Genomic DNA, 20,157 nt, shown 5'->3' with positions numbered 1-20,157 from the left:
ACGTTCAACATTCAACAAACTAGCAAAAATGGGGGACGGAAAAAGGAGACAAAATGTTCCAAACCTGCAAAAAATCTTATGCGCATGGCAAGGGCCCATCTTAACATCGAATATTTGAATCTGAAAAAGTGGCCAAATAATAAGGTATTTTGGCAGGAATCTCACATATTTTACTCAAATACATTGAATTCGTAATTTCGTTGAAATACTAAAAGATTTATATTAGACCTTCTCAATTCGGAATGATTAACTTAATAGGTTTCTTCACAAAAATAATTTACAAATCATACCACTAAACACCAAAAAAAATTTATATCAATAATATAAGATCTAGTTCACGTAAAATTACCACAAATTCCAAAATATAGAAAGCGTGGAATCCAAATAGTACATGCTCTTTAGTTATTTGTTTATTGAGAACCGAAATAATTAAAATTCCAAGCTCCTCAAATTTGAGCAAATATGACGGCTTTCAAATTTAGAAACTACTAGAAGTAGACAAATTGCTGGGAAATTTGGGCTAAAAAATGTGACTTTTAAGAGATTAAACGCGGTCATGTTTGGCCTAACGCATCTTCTCATTATATATGGTTATAACTTATAAGGATATAATAGTAAATTTATTTTTATTTTTAAATTTTTTAAATTAAGAGGGCTATAATGAGTAATTTGGGGGCTGTACTTAGAATCACCCAAAAAAAAATCCGCAATTTTGTGAACAGAATAAGTGACATGATGGGTGACTTCCTATGTTGGGCCAATGGCCCACAGAGAAACTTTGTTGGGCCCAACAGTTCGCGACACAATATCATTTTTATTTTGGTTCTGGATGACATTAACTCCCTACAATTCTAAGAAGTATAGTGTTGTGATTAAAATATGATTCTTCTTGTTTTTAGTTAAAATTTAAGAGTTGTAGAAAGTAAATCGAAAACTGAATAGAACTACCCTTTATATTTTCAATAAAATGGGAAGAAAGACTTTGCACTTAGGGAAGGCAAACACTTATTTATTAAATTTTAGAGATGTGATTTGCCTTGTAAAACTATACATCCATACATGAATGCAGTATGGTCTTTAGCAAAAACAAATAGATATAAATCAATCGATTTAAAATTTGGGAAGAGATTAGCTTCAGAGTTCATGCTATATTATACTAGAATGAATCAAACTACTTTATGTGCTTTTCTAAAGTCACTGGCATCTTCCATTATACAAAAAAAGATACACACATCTTCATAAGATATGGAGATCTGTTTTTGTGTATATTAACAAGTATAGCAAATCAACTTTGCCGTGTTCAGTGCTCACAATAACGTTTATCGAAATTAAAACGTGCAAGCAACAAATAATAATAAAAAAAAAAGCAGAGAGAGAGAAGAAACACACTAATCCGTCATTGAAAACCATATTGAAAGGAATCAGTTCAATTGTCTAATTGCCGTTAAAAAAATTAGAACACACCTTTAATCATATACGAATACAATCATGCGATTATTAATAGTTAAGTGTGAATCATGATACTATAAATCTATAAGGTCAATTATATTCTGTCAGATTAAAACTTATTCTATTTAAGATTGACGAGTAAAGATGAAACTCCTATGAGTTTGATACTATACATATATATATAAATATTTTTTTTTAACTACCAACAATTGTCTGATGTCTGAATATCTGGATTTAGAAGGCGTATGAAGGCCGTTCACTACACCAACGTCACTGCAAACTGGCTGTCTAAGAATATATAGCATCAACACCTTTCAACATATATTTTGTTCACTAGTTTAATTGTATTTGAAATCGATAATCTACTGTGTGTTTTGGGGTGTCGTTAGAAATTCTCTTAGGTTCAACTGATAAAGATCTAATCAAAGTGATATACTTTATACCCAGGATTATACTTTATTACCTTACTCGTGTAATAAAGAACATATCCTCAGCTGCAAGTACTCTACCAAATATTCTTATCTAAAATCCACTATTCTAAGTACTTTGTTTCAATTTAGAGTATAACAAATACAAGTGGAGACATACCAAGCAACCAATTTCTGATCGGTATTGCTAAATCCACTCATTTCATATCACTATGAATCATCATAATTCTTTTCTCATAACTATTGCAGTACATTTTAATGTATAGTTTTCTATGGCAACCTAAATAGAGTATTGAAACAACCTAAATAAAGTAGAAAGAGGTGTGCACCATGCATCAGACTTTGACACACATGAATCATTATTTGTCTATTTTAATAATACTAGTATAATATTTGTATGATTTCCGGCTTTTGGTCTATATACTGCTTCAGATTTGACGCCCTTAATTGGTAAAAGAAAGAGCAAGTCCCCCAAATATTTGACATAATATAGTAACATATATGTTAGTATTATATATTATAAGTTGAGTTAGGGAATTAATCATCAAAAGTTTATTTTTTGTTATACTAATTACTTTCTGTGCTCAAGTCTTTTTTTCCCCTCGAGAAAAAGAATGTTACAGAGCAGTCTTGTCTTGTTGGTAAGCAAACAAAATTTCTGGAATTTTTATGGGTGCAAGAATTATTCTATTTTTACCTGTAATATTGATCTCTGGAATTAATATCAAACAAATCAATCAAGGGAAAACAAATATTTTTCATAATTTTTACTCCAAAGAAGAGGCATTTCTACAACAATTTTCACTTACAAGTTGGTTTACACCTAGAAGATCAACAGGAGACATACTTTATATTAATACACATCCTGAGATAAAATAATTAATATTATAGCAAATCTCTTATGCAGTTCCTCAATCATGACTAATATAAAAACAATAAGCAGACAACGACCCATAACGAATAGATTTGAAAATTCTCGTAAAGTAGTGGTTACACAAAAGATGCTCGCCACCTCAGCAAGTGCATGGTATAATTGTAACCTCTAAATATTCTTTATGAAGGTGGGCACTCCATTATCAAAACATGATCTCATTCTCCTCAATTATAAATATGTGATCATAATCCATTGTGCAATAAACTAAGAGCCTCTTTTCAAAAATCAAACTTAGTTCAAGGTAATATTATTGTTCGTTATTTATATCATCTTTTTTTCATGTTACCTTACTATCAAAATTTGTTCAACTAGTTTCCATGCATGGATTTCATCAAGGCATATACCTATTGCCGGATTCTATCAGTGTCAGTATACCTCGGAACAAGATTATTTGTTTCGACAAGACATCTATGGAAATATACATTTAATTTTTTTGAGTAAAACTATGAATGCAGCTAGATATTGAAATACTAAGGTGAAGTTGAATGTTTTTCAGGTTGTGATTTTAGTCTTACTGAAATGGAAGCTGGAAGGTCTAATGGTCCTAAATATGAGTGCTTGCTCTTCGGTATGACTCTTTTCTCTCCTCAAAACTTTTTCTTCAAAATTTAAGTCTGCAATATTATTTAGCTAAGTATTGAAAAGTCAGGCAGGGTTATGATAAATGACTGAGTCCATTTTACTGTTTTTGGTCAGATATGGATGACACTCTATACCCTTTGAGTTTGGGGATCAATATGGCTTGTCGCAAGAATATAGAAGGTACTTGCATCCTTTCCCATGCTCTATTTGGATGGCTTAATTATGATACCTATTCATGCTTAACTTCAGAGTATATGCTGCATCACATGCATATTGAAGAAAGTGAGGTCCCTAGGCTGTGCTTAGAGTTGTACAAAGACTATGGGACGACAATGGCTGGCCTCAAGGTATGTAAGAAAATCAAGCCTAAGCAATATGGAGTTAAAGAAGAATAAGTATCATTTCTTGCAGGTGATGGGGTACGAATTTGACAATGATGAGTTTCATGCTTATGTTCATGGAAGGTTGCCGTATGAGTTGCTACAGCCTGATCCTGTGCTACGTAATCTCCTGCACTCCATGCCCCAACACAAAATAGTATGTTTCATTCACTCCAAGAGACTTGTAAATGGAATAAAGTTAATTACCTCTTGTTTTGTGGCTGCAGATCTTCACTAATGCAGACAAAGCACACGTAGCTCAAGTGCTTAGTAGAATGGGATTGGAAGATTGCTTCCACGGTGTTATATGCTTCGAAACTCTGAACCCTCCACTTAAAAGCATGGATGGGACTGTAGAAGCTCAGATGAGTAATGGAAACTTGAGCCGTAAGACTCAAATCCTCTGCAAGCCTTCCGTCGAAGCAATGGAAGCTGCTATTCGTATAGCAAATGTTGATCCGAACAAAACAGTTAATACAAAAACATACTAGTTACCATATTATAATTAAATGTGTACCAAAGCATGACTGATGAAGCCTTCTCTTTTTGATTCTCAGATATTCTTCGATGACAGCATTCGCAACATTGTTAGCGGCAAAGCAGCAGGGCTCCACACCGTAGTTGTAAGTTGAACAGACAGCATGACAATCATGCCCCTTTCTATTTCTAACCAATTAACTTGTACACAAAATGCAGGTGGGAAGATCTACTCTAGTTCCAGGTGCAGATCATGCTTTAAACAGCATACACAATATAAAGGAAGCCTTGCCTGAGATATGGGAAGATGAAGTGGAGCACTTGGAGCAAATAATCCAATCTTCTGCAGTAGAAACTGTGGTCCTAGCATAGACAACACTAGTATCAACATTCTGTATGTACCATGAGAATCACAAAACCTATTAACTGGAGGAGACTACTTACCAGATATACTGTAATCATGCCTATCAATCAATAAAGTTCCATATTATATGAAATTGGCTTGGTCACAAGATCAGTACAAAAATTGTAAATGCAATCAGCTATAACAACACTGAAACTTGCATATTCCATATTGATGTATCCTTTGTTCAAGAGTACAAGCCCAAACCATCCATATTCTATGCTAGATTCAGTAGGTGCAGCTATATGTATGTCATCATCATGATTGAAATATGCACAACATCAGTGTTTGATTGCAAAGCAGTATCAGAGCACTAGGCATTTTAGGTGGTAGATGAGTATATCCTAACTGTAAATGTGAAAGAGGTCTAAACCTCAGATATAAAAACGACAACTGCTAGACATCCTTTTCTTGTCCTAGAACATGAACACAAGATTAAGGTATTATTGATACCACTACTATGATGCTGGAGCAGGTGATTAAATTAATCCAGAATTAAGAAACAATGTTGTTTGAATCAGATCCTCGTGTTCGACTTTTATCATTATTCACTTCATCAGCCAGCAGGAATGTTCAGATGAAGATATTTAGCATTATGCAACAGAGCATGTATCTCCTCATTTGCAGTATCACGTAAGCGAAGTTCCTTGATCTCCTCCTGCCACTTGTCGATTTGTTCCTCGTGTGTTGTGTTAACATATTAGAGAGTTAAGTAAGTAGCAATTAATAGCAGCATTACTTTCTTCAACCCTTTGTTCAAATTCAGTGCTCAACTCCTTCATCATAGACTTCCCTGATTCTAGCAGCATCGGCTTGGCACCTTCACAAAATGATAACAGGTCACACATATTCCAACAAATTATTATGGATACGATGAATTTGTACAAAGAATGTATTCATAAGGTAGCCTCCTGAAAGTCACAAATCCCCCTTTAGATGGATTACAAATCGAAAATGTTTTCAATCTTTTCGAGGATGTGAGAAATCTCCATCTCCAGCTTCTCGCTTCATTTTCTTCAGCTGGAACTTGTAGTGGTCTCCTTATCCTCAACCTCTTAATGGGTAAGTTGAAGGAAAATGAGAAACTTCTGATCTTAATGCTCCACCACAGAAGATCTGGCCAAGCCATACAGACCAACTCTTAATGCGTATAGCCATTCCGCCAGTATTTTGAATTTCCATTTTGAATATACGCTGCACAAGATTATATAGTCACTACAAGAATCATCCTTAAAAATACCAATGCTAAAGCAAAAATCAGATAACAATTATAAGCATCATTTAGGCTTGCATCTGTTTTAGTATTCTACGATTGCATGCAACAAACTTGTAGATTTTGACGATTCATCTAAGAGTAGTACTACTTCCCCAGTTCCCCTCTCAGTTTTTCGTTTTCTCTGCTTCAGATTTTCACCAAAAAAACCTAACAAAACAAAGGAAACATTGTCTTCTATGAATAAAAGTAGAATCATCAATATGGCTTTTCATTCCTTTCTAACTCAAATAGTATAAGAAGAAACTCAAAGTGAAGCATAAGATGATCCAAGACAGACGAAGGCTAATTAAAAGCATAAAACTGCAAATCACGAAACAAAAAAGGTTTAGCTAGTATTCCAAAAGGCGTAGATAGATGAAGATGGTAATCTCGAGCTCATTATAGTTCGTATCTCGTTTGTAAACAGCTAAGAGTGCATTTACTTTGATGCAAAAGCAGAGAATACACATATTTTCACGTTTTCACATATTTACTATGATAGAAAATTTTCTTCCGAACATAATGAAATATTTTCTCCGACAACTCATTTTTAATCATTTTCTCTCCAATATTGAATAATATTATCTCTAGATAGTGGTGTGAAATATTTTTTAACATTTTATCCACTAACTTCCAACAAAGTAAACAAGTACATAGGATAAATATAGTGAATGATAAGTTTTTTTTTTTTTTTCATTTCTATTAAATATATGATACTCACTCCATCCCAACGAAAGCGGTGAATATTCATTTTTTAGCCTCCCAACGAAAATTGTGCATTTTCTTTTTTGGTAATAATTTTACACTACAAACAATATGGTCCCACACATCTTTACACACTTTTACACTATAATCTTATTCTCCTTAAATCTCGTGTCGAAAAAAGGCGCACTGCTTTTATTGGGACGGAGGGAGTAGTATTTTTTCATCTTTTTCAAATGAAATTTTACAACTGAAGTAAAGGCAGTATCGTTTTTACACAATTTCAAAAGAGAACTCTCCAATCCAGTAAAAAAAACCAGTAATAAAACTCGAATCGTAGTTTACACTGCACTTAGACATGGAATTTATCAGATTAATTAACTGGCGGCAATCTGGAGAGCTCGAAGCACAAATGATGGCCAAAACAGAGAATTAAACCGTAATCCGATCAAAGGAGTAACAAACACAATAGTTAAAATCAGTTAGACACGAAATGCTGAAAATCACCATTCAAATCGGTAGGCAGGAATGTCTTAGCGGATTTCGTTGTGCGTTTGGAGAGAGAGAGAGAGCTTCGAGTTATGCAATGGCGGGTATATTACTATGAAACAATATGGTCGGCTAGCCATAATGAAGATCAAAATTCAAATTTTGGCCACTAATCTTCAAACTACAAAATCTGGTCATTAATTAGGCGGTATACCTAATTTGCCCTTTTACCCATCTCACGCACCAGATCTCAGCTTCCCTCCCCTCTCTCTCTCGGAGATCCGCGCCAAATCCGACTCGGAGTTGGTGGTGTCGAGAAAGGTCCGCAGGGCGGCGCCGCCACCGATGGTGGACGTATTCGCCGGAGCGGGGTTTGAATCATCGTCGTCGCAGCGATGCCTGCCGCAATCTACTTTATGCAGCAAGAAACTGGAAGGCGATTTAGTTAGACTTTTTTTCTTCTGTATTTAATCACAAGATTTGTATTTATTTTTAGCGATTAGCTTGTAATTTGGTTAATTGTGTAGTTTTTTATTACTATTATTTATAGATTATTGTGAAGACTGCAAAAATTTTGATTTTGGCATAATAAACCGATGGCGGAGGAGATGATTGTTGTTGCTGTAGTTTCTGTATTTCTGCTGCACGTATGCCATAAGTGCCAAGATGACCATTTTAAACACTTCCCCCTAGGGTTTAGATATTCCATTTAGGGTTTAGATTATTCATTTAGGGTTTAGATGTTTTATTTAGGGTTTAAATTATCCATTTAGGGTTTAAATGTTTCATTTAGGGTTTAGATGATGTTGTTGTTTCTGTATTTGTTCTGCACGTTTGACACTTATGACACTAATAGTGCCATAAGTGCTAAAAAGACCATTTTACTTTGTTTTTTCGATTTTCGTTGGCACTTATGGCACTAATAGTGTCATAAAGTGCCAAGATTTTACTTGATTTTATTTTGGATTTCGTTGGCGCTTAGTGCCATAAGTGCCTAACCCGACCCGCGTGCCTGATCCTACCCGGCACGCGACCCGCGCTCCTGACCCTACCCAGTCCGCCCAATTAAGGGCAAAAACGTCCCAAAGCTATAAAAATGGCCAAATTTTACACTTTTTCAATTGGTGGCCATAATTTGTGTTTTATGATTCATTTTGGCTATTTCAAAATTTTACTTTATTACTATTTTATATGCATAGGCGAGGATAAATGCAAATCTTTCATGCATAACAAATGTTCCACAGATAAAAAATTGGGTGGAGAAAAATACTAGCTGTTTTTTATATGTAATATTTTTATCAAATATAAAAATATAAAAATTTATGTTTTAAAATAGACGTGATACATTTTATTAAGACTGACAAAATGAAGAAATGGATACATTTTCATAAGACGAAGGGAGTATAAAATAAGAAAACCATGTTCAAGGCTACGTTATAATTGTATATACTGTCTCTGTCCACAAAAAATAGTTCTACGAAAAATTGACACAGATTTTAATAAAATAGTTGACTGTATTGTGAGTGGAGAATAAGTTTCACTTAAAAAATAGCGTTTTTATTGACAATTTATTATATTATGAGTGAAGAAAGATATATTACGTGATAAAATTTTTTCTCAAAATAGCAAAAATAGATTATATTTTTTTTTTGTTGATAAAACGAGTATTTCAAGAAATGTTAAAAAGTCCCCACCAAAAAATTGAGATTTTTTGTCAGAAAACATTTACCACCTTCCACATTTGGATGAGAATATTATCTTTTATTATCAAACTAATAAAAATAGTATTTTTTTAAAAGAAAAAATGCGCCAAAATTCACGAACTTTTACTCGATTCTCGTTTTTTTACGATTTTTAAAAATTAGACAAAAATACACAACTTTTTATTGATTCTAATTTTTCTCACGATTATTAATTTCGCCCAATTTAAAGCTTAGGTGGCACTCGGAATTGCCAATATAGCAACGTCGTCGAGCAAATCAAACGACGTCGTTTCCAGCTATTAAAAACACTGTCGTTTTGTGTTAAAAAGATAGAAATTGATTTGCAACTCATAAATTATGCAAATGGATTGATCCGGAGCTTACGTCGTATTACAAGCTCTGTTTCCAAAAGTTGAAACTTGAAAGGGACAATACTTTTGAGCATCTAAGAACCAGAGGGTTGGTGGATGAAAAGCAACATGATGAATGCTTCTTTCGAAGAAGATAAATCAGAGAGAGATACAATTGTTGGAATATAAAATTAGGACAGGTTTAAAACTTTATGATAGAACGACATTTTAATTTAAATTGTAACGACGTCGTATCCTCATCAGCATTATTAAGCCACGTCAGCTTTAATTTTTACTGGAAAAATTCATCGTGAGAAAAATCAGAATCAATCAAAAGATTGTGTATTTTTATCTAACTTTTAAAAATCGTGGGAAAAACGAGAACCGGATAAAAGTTAGCGAATTTTGGCGCTATTTGCCCTTTTTTTAAAAATAGTGTTATAAATAAATAGATTAAATTCTTATAAGCTAATCCCGTAAAGTCGATGTTAGCTGAGTCAATCTCTTATTGGGCCTCTTAGTGTTAGATTGAGCTTGATCTTCCAATTTATTTAACTACTCCAATGATCGAATTATATATTTTTAAATAGTTTTTATTTATCTATATAAAATGCTATTTTTTTTTATTTTTTTTGAGACGACTAAGATTTTATTTTATTATTTTCAAATTTAGTAAGTAAAATGCAGTAAAAAGATAACAAAATAATATCTATTGTTAGATGCTAAACAAATTTTTCATTTTTATCTCCCTAAAAACCTGAATACAAATTTAGCTTTTTATTGATGTCATTATTAAATAAATAGCTATTGCTGAATTTCATATTCACCGATCAAATAAAGCACCTTTATTCTGGTTTTCATTTTCTCCACTATAATCAAATGGGTCTTGCTAAGACTACAAGTTTACAGGTTTAATAAATCATATGCAGTCTCAACTATCAAGTTGTTGCATGATTAGCGGCAGAAGTCCTAATTTAGGGGTAGAATAAAATTTCTTTCATGACATTAAATTAGGTAGAATAACCAAATTTTAAAGAATCTAGTTTTTCTAATAACCTAAATGTCAAAGTCAAAGTTAAAGTCAATGGCCTCAATACTTTTAAATATAATTAATATTGAATTCATTTTCTTTTTAGGGGAATTAATATTGAATTCATTAAAAGATCAGTAATTAATTCATTAAAAGAGTAACCACCTACATCTGAAGGGACTCACCCAAAGAAAATATTTCACTACTTGAAGATAAGTTACATAAATAATTTACACAATAAGACTTCCTCCTATTATGCCTAGTACCTTCCCAAACTTTCATCCATGGTGAAATGCTAGATTTGGATGCGAGCACATACACCTTAGACGTGAATCACGTTCACCACCTAACCCTTCGATAAACAAAGATTCTATAACTCTTTTGTACATTCAATAGTATTTACCTCACAAACACTCTTTTACTAGAACAAAGAATTCTCAACTACATCACGCGAGATCAATTTAGTACAAACTCCCCCACCTTTCTGAATGAAAGTGAATCTTCTTGCATCCCAAATTAATATTTTTCTAATTCGAATGATAACAACTATTTAAAGGTAAGCAAAAACACATCTATTCATAATCTTAATAGATTATATATATCTTCAACTATTAGGAAATTATAAATCATAAAGTTCTGGAGTCTCACATATATAAGAAGTTTGAAGTATATCTCCTAAAAAATCGCATACATATAAAAAGACGGGAATTCCAAATGAGCAAGAACATCTAATGATACTAATATTTGAAAGAGCATCAATTATTGCGGAATAGGTCTACATAATGACAACAACCAAAGAGCACAAGTTATAATCTATTAATTGCGATAAATTTCAAATATTTATTAGCACAAGATGAGATTTGATAAGAAAAAGTTGTACTAACTGTTTAAGAAATACTCATAACTAACATGAACAAAGAGCATAAATTATAATCTAACAATTGTGATATATTTCAAATATTTATTAGCACAAGATGAAGTTTGATAAGAAAAAGTTGTACTTATTGTTTAAGAAATAGTAATAGCTAGCATGGGCACTCTATTTAATAAGAGAATGAAACCTTATTTAAATGTCACCATCGGTCCACCACCATGTACATAAATTTTTAAAAACAAATATTCCAAGAATAGTGCTTTAATAAAAATAATATTACCATTTATATAAAAACTACTCCATTTAAAAATATTAGCAGAAAGAACGTACGTTGTACGTGTAATTAATGTTATTTTAATTGATAATTTATTATTTAAAAAAAACTATTAATTCATTACTTTTATTAGATAATTTATTGGATAAATATATTTATTTATAAGCCTTATCAATAGCTATAGATATAAAGTATCATTTATAGATTTGAGCGATAAATAAATGTATATCAAAATATATTTATATTTTATAAATATAATAGTAAATATATAACATGGGAAAAAAAGGCAATCAATAAGTTTTGTCTTAGAATGTCTTAGGCACTTTTTCTATTAGTATAGATATTGATTCTCAAAAATAATTATCTCCAATTTAGTTTGTGAAATGGTCAAATCAAATACTCCTATATAATAAATCCATATTACTAGTAATTTATTATAGCTTACCAACACCCATAGTCTAAAAAATTCTGTTCACACGCACGCAAGGCTTCTAAGTCAATGGGCCTTTCTTTTCAGCCTGATTGTGAAATTTGGCTTCATTTTTGCTACATCACATGTGCTCGCCTTCTTATCTAGGCCGTACACATACAATTAATGTTGAAATGGAAATTCTCATACAACTAATTTATTATGTCGCCAACTTATATTTCAAATCATTTTCAGCAATGAATGTACATGACATATCAAAGTGTCTTTTGACGATAGATATTAGATAGTAAGACCAAATAAAATCAATTCATTAGTATTTAGTTCATGCAATAATTTCAGTACCATTTACCACTTACTCTATTATTATTCATTCTTTAATATTCAGCCTTCCAACTCAAATATATATATATATATACTGTCAACAAACGCGACAAAGATTTTCTTAGTCCAAAAGATGTAGGATTGTTCACATGAAAAATCAATCTACAGCTATAAAATGGGTGATGAAAACTGAAAAGTGGAACATAACAGAGAAACAAAATAGAAAAAAATAAACAACACAAACAAACACAAAGGGACAAACTGACCAAACACAACAAACAAACAAGAAATAAATAATGAGGTCTCCAATAAGAGCAAGAACAAGACAAGTAAAATCACAGCTTTCTTACACACATTAACAGTCACAACCTACAACACCACCATGCTCTTAAAGTAGACCTAACCTTCAACTAGACCTTTTTTCTAGCCATGGAGTAAAGGAGATTCTATAGACTTTTCCCTCTCAAATGTGGCTGCTTCATCACAATAGTGATATTCATCTTTCTCCAATGAAATCATCTAGCTCAAAAATTAAGTCTTTCAACACTCGGAGGGTGCCGGCAGTCTCTCAAGGGCATCTGAGACGTGCCTCATCGAAGGCCTCTTCTCATAGCTGCTTGAGGTGCACGCCATTGCAATTTTTAGAACCGCAATCATCTCCTCTTCTTTGTCCGCGTCCTGAGCTAGGTTCGGGTCCAGGACATCAGAGACGGGTTTTTTCTCCTCGATGCAGAGCTGCATCCAGTGCACGAGGTCCATCTCTGATGTGCCAATTTGGATCAATGGCGTTTTGCCCGTGATCATTTCCAGTAGAATCATCCCATATGAGTATATATCCCACTTTTGGGACGGCTTCACTGCTTTCATTGCCTCGGGGGCTTGGTAGTAGGAGCCATACGAGGCTGTTGAGGCGAAAGTTGCAACATCTGAGGCTGAGCTGCTCTGCTGCGCTCGTTGAGGCTTCTCATAAACCATCCGGTTGGATTGCAAGGTTGGAGAGCCACCGGCTATGTTAGCTAGCCGGCCTAGGCCAAAATTGGAGATTTTTGGCTCCATTTCATGTCCGAGCAATATGTTTGATGGCTTGAGATCACCATGGACATATTTTTTGGGACTGCACTCATGCAAGTAGACTAGGCCCTTTGCAACTCCTTTCATGATCTTCAGTCTCACACACCACGAAAGAGGCGTGAATGCTACCAAACCGGGCTTTCCTGCAAGATCAGCAAACACGAAGTGTTCCAAATTATGACCAAGAAAACACACAAGAGCTAGGAATGATCACACTAAACAAGAAAACATATATATATTGTGGTTTTTGAGACGGACCATGAATAGCAGCAGCAAGATTTCCATTTGATACGAAGTCGTATATCAGCAGCTTCTCATCCACAGACCAATAGTAAGCTCTGAGAGTTACTATATTAGGATGTCTGAGCTTCCCAATTGCTTCCACCTCTGTTTGAAACTCCTTAAACCTTTGTGAACCTCCTTCGCCCAATCTTCTTACAGCCAAGATAAGTCCATCCTCGAGCACAACTTTGTACACGATTCCTATGCCGCTCTTGCCCAGAACGAAAGCAGAAGCCTTCAAGAGCTCATCAAGATCAAACGCCACCTGTGCATCAAGAGGCACAAGATCATAATGCTCTACATGTTCAGACAAAGTCTCCGACTCATCCTTCCTAAAGCACAAGCATTCCTTTGACCTTTTACGCCCCTTCTCAAAACAATAGCCATTCTCATCCTTACCCTTCCCGCAATGACAAACCTTCGAGTAACAATACGAGAACAGCAGCCCAATCACACAGATCCCCACAATATCACCAACAATAATGGCAACTACACCGGCCTTACTCAAACCCCTTCCACCACCACCATTCTTACCCGGAGGGTAGTTGCTAGGAAAGTATGGATACGAAGAAGGTGGATTCGCCTCACTATCAGACGAGCAAAGATTCTTCAATGGAGGACCACAAAGTCCAGGATTCCCAATAAAGGCTGTTGGCCCTCGGTTTACAAGAGCACCATTTTGAGGAATTGGACCTCTCAAATTGTTATAAGTGAGATCAATGTAAACCTTCTCAGGCAGATTACCGAGACTAGATGGAATCGAGCCGTTAAACTTGTTATAAGACAAGTCAACAGTTCCTTGCAAATTAGATAGATAGCCTAAATCACCAGGAATAGAACCACTAAAACTATTGTGGGAAAGATCAAGTTTTTCCAACAAAGCCAAATTCTTTCCAAACTCATTAGGCAAAGAGCCACTGAAATTATTCTGCCTAAGATCAAGATTCCTCAACCTCTTACACTTAACCAAGGAAGATGGCAACGACCCATTGAAGAAATTCTCAGATAAATCTAAGGTTATAAGGTAATCAAGATTGCCAAGCTCAAATGGCAAAACCCCAGAAAAGGAATTTCCATAAAGAACCAAACTTTGCAGCCCCACAACCTTAAAAAGATCAGAAGGCAACCCCCCAAACAACCTATTACTCCTCAAATTAAGATGTCTTAGCTCAGAGAGAGATCCTAGAGAGGGAGAGAGAAACCCAGAGAGTTTTTTTTTGGGAATGCTGAGAGAGATAACCCTCTGTTCTTTGCATGTAATGCCATTCCAAGAACATGGGGTTTCATCAGAGGTGTTCCAATTACTAAGCGTTCCTTCAGGGTCTACTGTAATGGAATTCTTGAATGATAACAGAGCTATCCCTTCTTCGTTTACAGAACTCACAACAGCAACATTACAGAAGCTAAGCAAAATTAAAAGCAAGAAAGCAAGAAAAGCTAACATTTTCAAGAAAATGACAGTTGCAGATACACCTACAACTACAAGATGAAGAAAATGGTAAGATTTACCTTTTGTACAGCAGAAAATCAAGAAGATGAGAGAGAGAAAGAGAGAGATAGTAGCCGTGTAGGGGCGAGTGTGTGTGTGGGTGTGTGAAAGCTTTGACAGTGGGGATGGATGGAGTATGGAGAAGAGCAAAAACAAAACAAAGTCGTTTTGGGGAAAAGGTAAAGTTGTTTTCAGCTAAGCAAAGGGGCCTTGGGAAAATGGATTAGTTTACAGAGAGAGAAAACAACAATGCAAAAAACGAAAAGGAAGCTCCGTATTCATCCATCTTGGTAAAAATTTGCAGTGTACTGTGTCAACTCCCTAGCGGGAAATGCCAGTTACGAGATCGAAGTTACTGTGAAAAAAAGATCTTCTATTTCAATGTTATGTTATTGAATTCTATGATGATCAGTCCGTCCAATATATTAGTAGGAGAAGGGGAACTAAATCTTAAGAAAAAGTGTATTGTTTATTTGTTGAATAGAATAAAATTCACAATTAATAAAGATTAATACATTAATTAGTGGATTATGACACGAATTAATGGACGGATCAAAATGACAAATTAAGACACGAATTAGTAGACGGAGAGAGTATATTTTTTTAGTGTATAAGATCGTGACTTTATTAATTTTATTTATTTATAATAATACTATTTAAATAAAATATGTTCGAACACAAAATGGTTAAATATTTTTTAAAAATAATTTATTTAAAAAAATTATTCCAAAAAAATATAGTTAGTTTATTATTTTCTCCACATTGTGGTTACTTTTTTAATTTTTTAGAAAATTTTGAAGTACAAAAGTATTAAAGATAAATTTATTAAAAAATTTGTGAAAAAACTAAAATGTTAAGAAAACAATAAAATTAACTAAATAAAATTAACTAAATTATTTTTTATTTTGAATAATAATTTTTGAATAAATTTATTTTTTAAAATATTTAACTTCTTTTTTTATCCGAATATATTTTGTCCAAATAACACTACTCTTATTTTTAATAATGTTGTGTACGTTGACTCATTGATGTTGAAATAAGAGATGATAGCTAATAATGTGTGCATCTGTTGACCAAGCGGTAGAGTGATTAATGCATTAGGTCAAATATTTTTAGTTCGAGTTACTCGTGGTGACTGAAGCCTTTAATTTTTTATTATTTAATATTATTAATCTATATATAGAAAAAAGAGAGAGATGATATATAGCTAATTTACAATTTGGAATTCTACTAGGGAATGCGAATTGGAGTGGGCATCGGATTCCTGTTTTCAATGGTTTTTCTTGGCAATTTCGTTGGGAAAGTTAATTAGGTTATAGTTTCATTAAATAATCTGCAAAATAAGGTTACTAGACTTAATGATTTGACCAAAAATGACTTTGAACTTTGTTTGTTTGAACCGAGAATCTCGACTTTTGTGATTAACTTAAGTTCACATTGACAAAATTGTTGAGTAGAAATTTTGGGATGGCCTAGTCGGATATTTTACTTCGAAATATTTATTGAGTTCAAATTTTACTAATATCTTTTAGATGAAAGTTGTCGTGTTAAAGTTTTCGCATTATTATATATTTTTCTCGTAAAAAAGGATGTGAGCAGGAAAGGTAAAATTAAATTTAAACGTACATATTTTAGATCAAAATCTTTGTTCATAAATTAGTTAAGCATGTTTTGTATAGGATTAGTAAGACGGGCTTAACACTTTGCCTATTTCCAGTCCAAATTCAAATTCTCTTTGATAGAAAAACTTTATATTCATGTCAGATGTAACATAATGTAAAGAACCCCCAAAATTTGTAGTAAAACGAAAGAACTGTTTCATGATTAATAAAACTAATTAGGTGCAAAACGCAGACAAGAGACAAGATAAATGTTTTTACAAACATAAAGTGCACACATTATTTTGTTTAACTTGAACCACAAAGTTGAGGCACGACAACTTGTATAAAGTTAGAAGAAATCACTTTATTTCATAAATAATTCATATTGATCGATCTGGTCATTTTTAAAAAAATTGATTTAATCTGTGTATTTTTTTTTTTTTTGGTCTAGGATAGTATTGCAAAATACAGCCAGATTAAAGGAACAATTAAAAGCAGGCGCCCATTGACAGTCTAGGTTGTCTTAAATAGGTAGACCGTTAAGCAAAAAGTTCATAATAAGAGTAAACTAAGATTCTTCTTCGAATACCATGATTAAACCACATGCCTCTTCAATATGAAAATATATAGTGAAAGATTTAAGTTTTAACGAACTTTAATTGCAATTTGATAACTAATTGTTATTTTTAAGCTGCTGTTGATGCTTCTACAAATATAGAAATAGGCGGATTATAAGCTAATTAAGAAAGAATAATAAGGACGGTTGTTAGTTGTTACCAACAAAAATCGACATTATTAAAGGATGAAAAATAAAACAATTTAACGTTGAAACATATTATCGGAATATATTCCTAATTATATTGTTGCATTTAATGTCTAATTCCATGAAAACGATTGAGTGTATTCTTACACCCTTTTTATTTTGATAAATTGCATAAGTAAATAAAAAAATTCAAAGACCACAGTGACAAAAGACTCAAACCCCATAATCTCATATTTTGAGCATATACAATTGTATTCTTATCTTGTTACCCTTGTTATGTGTTATTGGTGGCATACATATATTCCACTTGATACTCTCTTTTTTCTTTAGGCCAAAAGTATGTTTATTCATTCAAGTCGAAGTGTATAAAATGAATAATTTGTTCTCTAGATCATTATATCTTGAGTAACAAAATTAGCAAACTTATGAGCAACTTTATAAACATCTTACTATATATGACAAAAATTAAACACCACATATTTTCTAACATGTGATGTTCAATTTATTTAGGTCTAGCCGGGGGTTGGAGCCATGTGAGGGCTAGGATTGGCTGAAGCCCACCCTAATTTTTTTTTAAATATAATTTTTATAATTATTAATATTCAAGAACTAAGATGAGGTAGAATATTACAACACAAAATATTAATTAACCCCTTTCAAATTAATAATGTATTGATTTCTTCTTCTTCTAGCATGTAGTAATAAATAAAATCATCTCGTGTTTTAGACAAAACCCAATAGCAAGCACAGCATTGCATGGATCGAATTTACTAGATAGCTCTATATTTTTTCTTTCTCTAAATTTGATAATTAAAAAGCCAACAATTTTGGTCATTTCGATTTGTTAATTTTTTGGATTTTTTGCTTTTGATTTTAATGTCCGGTTTAAAAAATCAAATTTATTTGGACTTTAGTTTAAAACAACTAGTTGGATTTCATTCCTCTTTATAATACTAAAAATGAAACTAACATAGAATTTTGTACTGGTTAAATTAAAACAAAAATTCTAATTCAGTACGTTCGTTTTTCTAACTTCTTAAATTTCGATTTTATTTCATTTATTCCAAATTGAACCGACAAAATGCACAGCATTGTAGATTATTCATTATTGTATATTCAATACATGAATCCATATAATTGACAGGAAGAACAAGATGCTTAATATTTTCATTTTAAGGAGTTCATTCAATCCAATCATAATTTCACTATAAACTCACTGAAGAATAAAGAAATAGTATCTTTATTCGTACAAGAGTTTCAAAGAAAATACTAAATGATCCAACGCAAATTTTTTTTTTTTTTTTGAGACGAACGCAAATTAAATTGACCACACCATTTTCAAATTATAAAATTACAATTCAATATTTCTTCTTTTCCTTGACAGGGCCTCTTGGAATCTTGTTAAGAAATCTGTGGTCAATTTTCCTGTACAATTTTTTCACATCTCTGCTTCCTCTTCCCGCCAAATAATCCACCTCATCTTGATACCGTTCGTACAATGCCGGTAAAGTCATCACGCAAACAAATCCTTCACATTTTTCCATCAAATTTGTTTATAGTTATTATCATGCATATATACTATACCAAAAATTAATAATACGACTATCAAAGTAATGAAGGATTAAAGATTATGTGTACCAAGGTACAACAGGTTCAAGGAGCTGAAGTAGTTCCCTATTCCCGATAGTATCCACAGAAACGCGATTGTCTGAACCCAAAATTCAAATCAACATAAAAAAATAAAGAAAAGAATTAATGAAAAAGTCCGAAACATAATAATTTGAAATCATTCAAACTCGTCTCGGACTCTATAAAATAATTAATTACCACGGCGAATGTCTTTAAATCTTGCCCACAAGAAATGTGATAAAATTTGTATAACATTATGTTGATCTCCGCAAACAGCCATCGGAATGTGGATTCTGGGATTGTCATTGGCTGAGGAGGATTCCTGGACATAGATCAGTATATATATTATAGTTCTGGTCCAATTATATATCTAAAATGTATTTATAAATAGTGATTAATTGCATGAAAAATAAAAAGATTATTTATTTAATTACCAGTCAATCATGCCTGCCCCTGAAGACCATACGAACAAAATTAACATAGTAGTCATGAAAATATAGCAGAGAAGAGTGATAAAGTTGTATTCTCCGACTTCGAATAAAGACCAAATCACTGTGGATCCAATTAATATTGCTGCTGATAAATTCTTTTCTCTCCATAGCACTATGTCAGCAGCTGCAAGAAATTAAAATCCTTCATTTAATATCGTCTAAATTCTAGTGGGACATTGAAATGGAATGAAGTGGCTTTGAATGATCTAATGGGTCATAGGAAGAATTGTGAAACTTACCTCTCCCTCCTCCCAAAATGGAATGCAATGGCTTTTCTCTTCCAAACAATCTTTTTGGGATTGAAGGTGCATGTGCATCATCGGAATCTGAGGAGTAAATTGGCATTTTTCTTTTTTACTTTTGAAGATGAGAAAGAATAAGTGTTGTAGAATGATTCTGATAGGATTAAAGGATGAATAGGTTTATATAGGAGAGGAGATATGCCAAGATTTTTATCCAAGGAACTTTGTAGCTACAAAGAAAGGAATGCCTTGTCCATGTCCCCAAAGATCACCTCCAAGTTTAAGACAAATCCATTTTAATTTTTTAAATTATTTCACATGCTGGTTCTTCTTATTCTTCTCTTCTCTTCTCCTCTTTTCTTTTTACCCCAAAATATCAAAATTCTTGCTCGTGAGTGCGTATATGGAATTTCGACAAACCAATATTAATTGTTGCGGCCTCGGTCGGTGTACCATTTAGATGACACGAATTTTAATAAAATAATTAATAAACATATTTTTAATTTAT

General features: G+C 33.0%; 3 protein-coding genes across 6 annotated transcripts; 1 reads left to right on the top strand and 2 right to left on the bottom strand.

Moving 5' to 3' along the window:
* Nucleotides 1-2,945: 2,945 nt before the first annotated feature.
* Nucleotides 2,946-4,747, top strand: LOC130986468 (uncharacterized protein C24B11.05). Of its 4 annotated transcripts, none has more exons than XM_057909899.1 (8): nt 2,946-3,052; nt 3,308-3,379; nt 3,508-3,573; nt 3,673-3,740; nt 3,805-3,930; nt 4,001-4,243; nt 4,331-4,396; nt 4,470-4,747. In XM_057909899.1, the coding sequence occupies exons 2-8, from the start codon at nt 3,331-3,333 to the stop codon at nt 4,620-4,622; spliced, it is 771 nt and encodes a 256-aa protein (XP_057765882.1). In that variant the 5' UTR covers nt 2,946-3,052; nt 3,308-3,330; the 3' UTR covers nt 4,623-4,747. The 4 variants fall into 4 exon arrangements, with proteins under 4 accessions (XP_057765882.1, XP_057765879.1, XP_057765880.1 ...); XM_057909896.1 differs by having other exon boundaries at nt 3,643-3,740; XM_057909897.1 differs by having other exon boundaries at nt 3,051-3,176; nt 3,643-3,740.
* A 7,624-nt stretch (nt 4,748-12,371) lies between these two features.
* LOC130986454 (receptor protein kinase-like protein ZAR1) lies at nt 12,372-15,266 on the bottom strand. The gene is made up of 2 exons (XM_057909867.1): nt 13,411-15,266; nt 12,372-13,295 (listed from the first exon to the last, which is right to left on the bottom strand). Exons 1-2 carry the CDS (start codon nt 14,876-14,878, stop codon nt 12,622-12,624), a joined length of 2,142 nt encoding a protein of 713 aa, XP_057765850.1. The 5' UTR covers nt 14,879-15,266; the 3' UTR covers nt 12,372-12,621.
* Nucleotides 15,267-18,424: 3,158 nt separating this feature from the next.
* On the bottom strand, nt 18,425-19,915 carry LOC130986453 (reticulon-like protein B9). Its single transcript, XM_057909866.1, has 5 exons — nt 19,647-19,915; nt 19,351-19,531; nt 19,115-19,238; nt 18,926-18,995; nt 18,425-18,815 (listed from the first exon to the last, which is right to left on the bottom strand). Exons 1-5 carry the CDS (start codon nt 19,750-19,752, stop codon nt 18,646-18,648), a joined length of 651 nt encoding a protein of 216 aa, XP_057765849.1. The 5' UTR covers nt 19,753-19,915; the 3' UTR covers nt 18,425-18,645.
* Nucleotides 19,916-20,157: the final 242 nt, after the last annotated feature.

The sequence above is a fragment of the Salvia miltiorrhiza genome, chromosome 5 (genome assembly GCF_028751815.1).
Source record: "Salvia miltiorrhiza cultivar Shanhuang (shh) chromosome 5, IMPLAD_Smil_shh, whole genome shotgun sequence".
Lineage (NCBI taxonomy): Eukaryota > Viridiplantae > Streptophyta > Magnoliopsida > Lamiales > Lamiaceae > Salvia > Salvia miltiorrhiza.
Note: the sequence above shows the minus strand (reverse complement) of the source record. Positions and strands in the feature narration are given on the sequence as shown.

Bases quoted from the DNA above. Each gene is read 5' to 3' on its own strand.
- LOC130986454 (XM_057909867.1), bottom strand. From the start codon at position 14,878: ATGTTAGCTTTTCTTGCTTTCTTGCTTTTAATTTTGCTTAGCTTCTGT. The intron at 13,296-13,410 runs GTCCGTCTCAAA...CTGATCTTGCAG, and splicing joins TCTTGCTGCTGCTATTCATG to GAAAGCCCGGTTTGGTAGCA.
- LOC130986453 (XM_057909866.1), bottom strand. From the start codon at position 19,752: ATGCCAATTTACTCCTCAGATTCCGATGATGCACATGCACCTTCAATC. The intron at 19,532-19,646 runs GTAAGTTTCACA...AATTTCTTGCAG, and splicing joins CATTTTGGGAGGAGGGAGAG to CTGCTGACATAGTGCTATGG. The intron at 19,239-19,350 runs GTAATTAAATAA...ATCTATGTCCAG, and splicing joins GGGGCAGGCATGATTGACTG to GAATCCTCCTCAGCCAATGA.
- LOC130986468 (XM_057909896.1), top strand. From the start codon at position 3,331: ATGGAAGCTGGAAGGTCTAATGGTCCTAAATATGAGTGCTTGCTCTTC. The intron at 3,380-3,507 runs GTATGACTCTTT...GTTTTTGGTCAG, and splicing joins ATATGAGTGCTTGCTCTTCG to ATATGGATGACACTCTATAC. The intron at 3,574-3,642 runs GTACTTGCATCC...GCTTAACTTCAG, and splicing joins TTGTCGCAAGAATATAGAAG to AGTATATGCTGCATCACATG.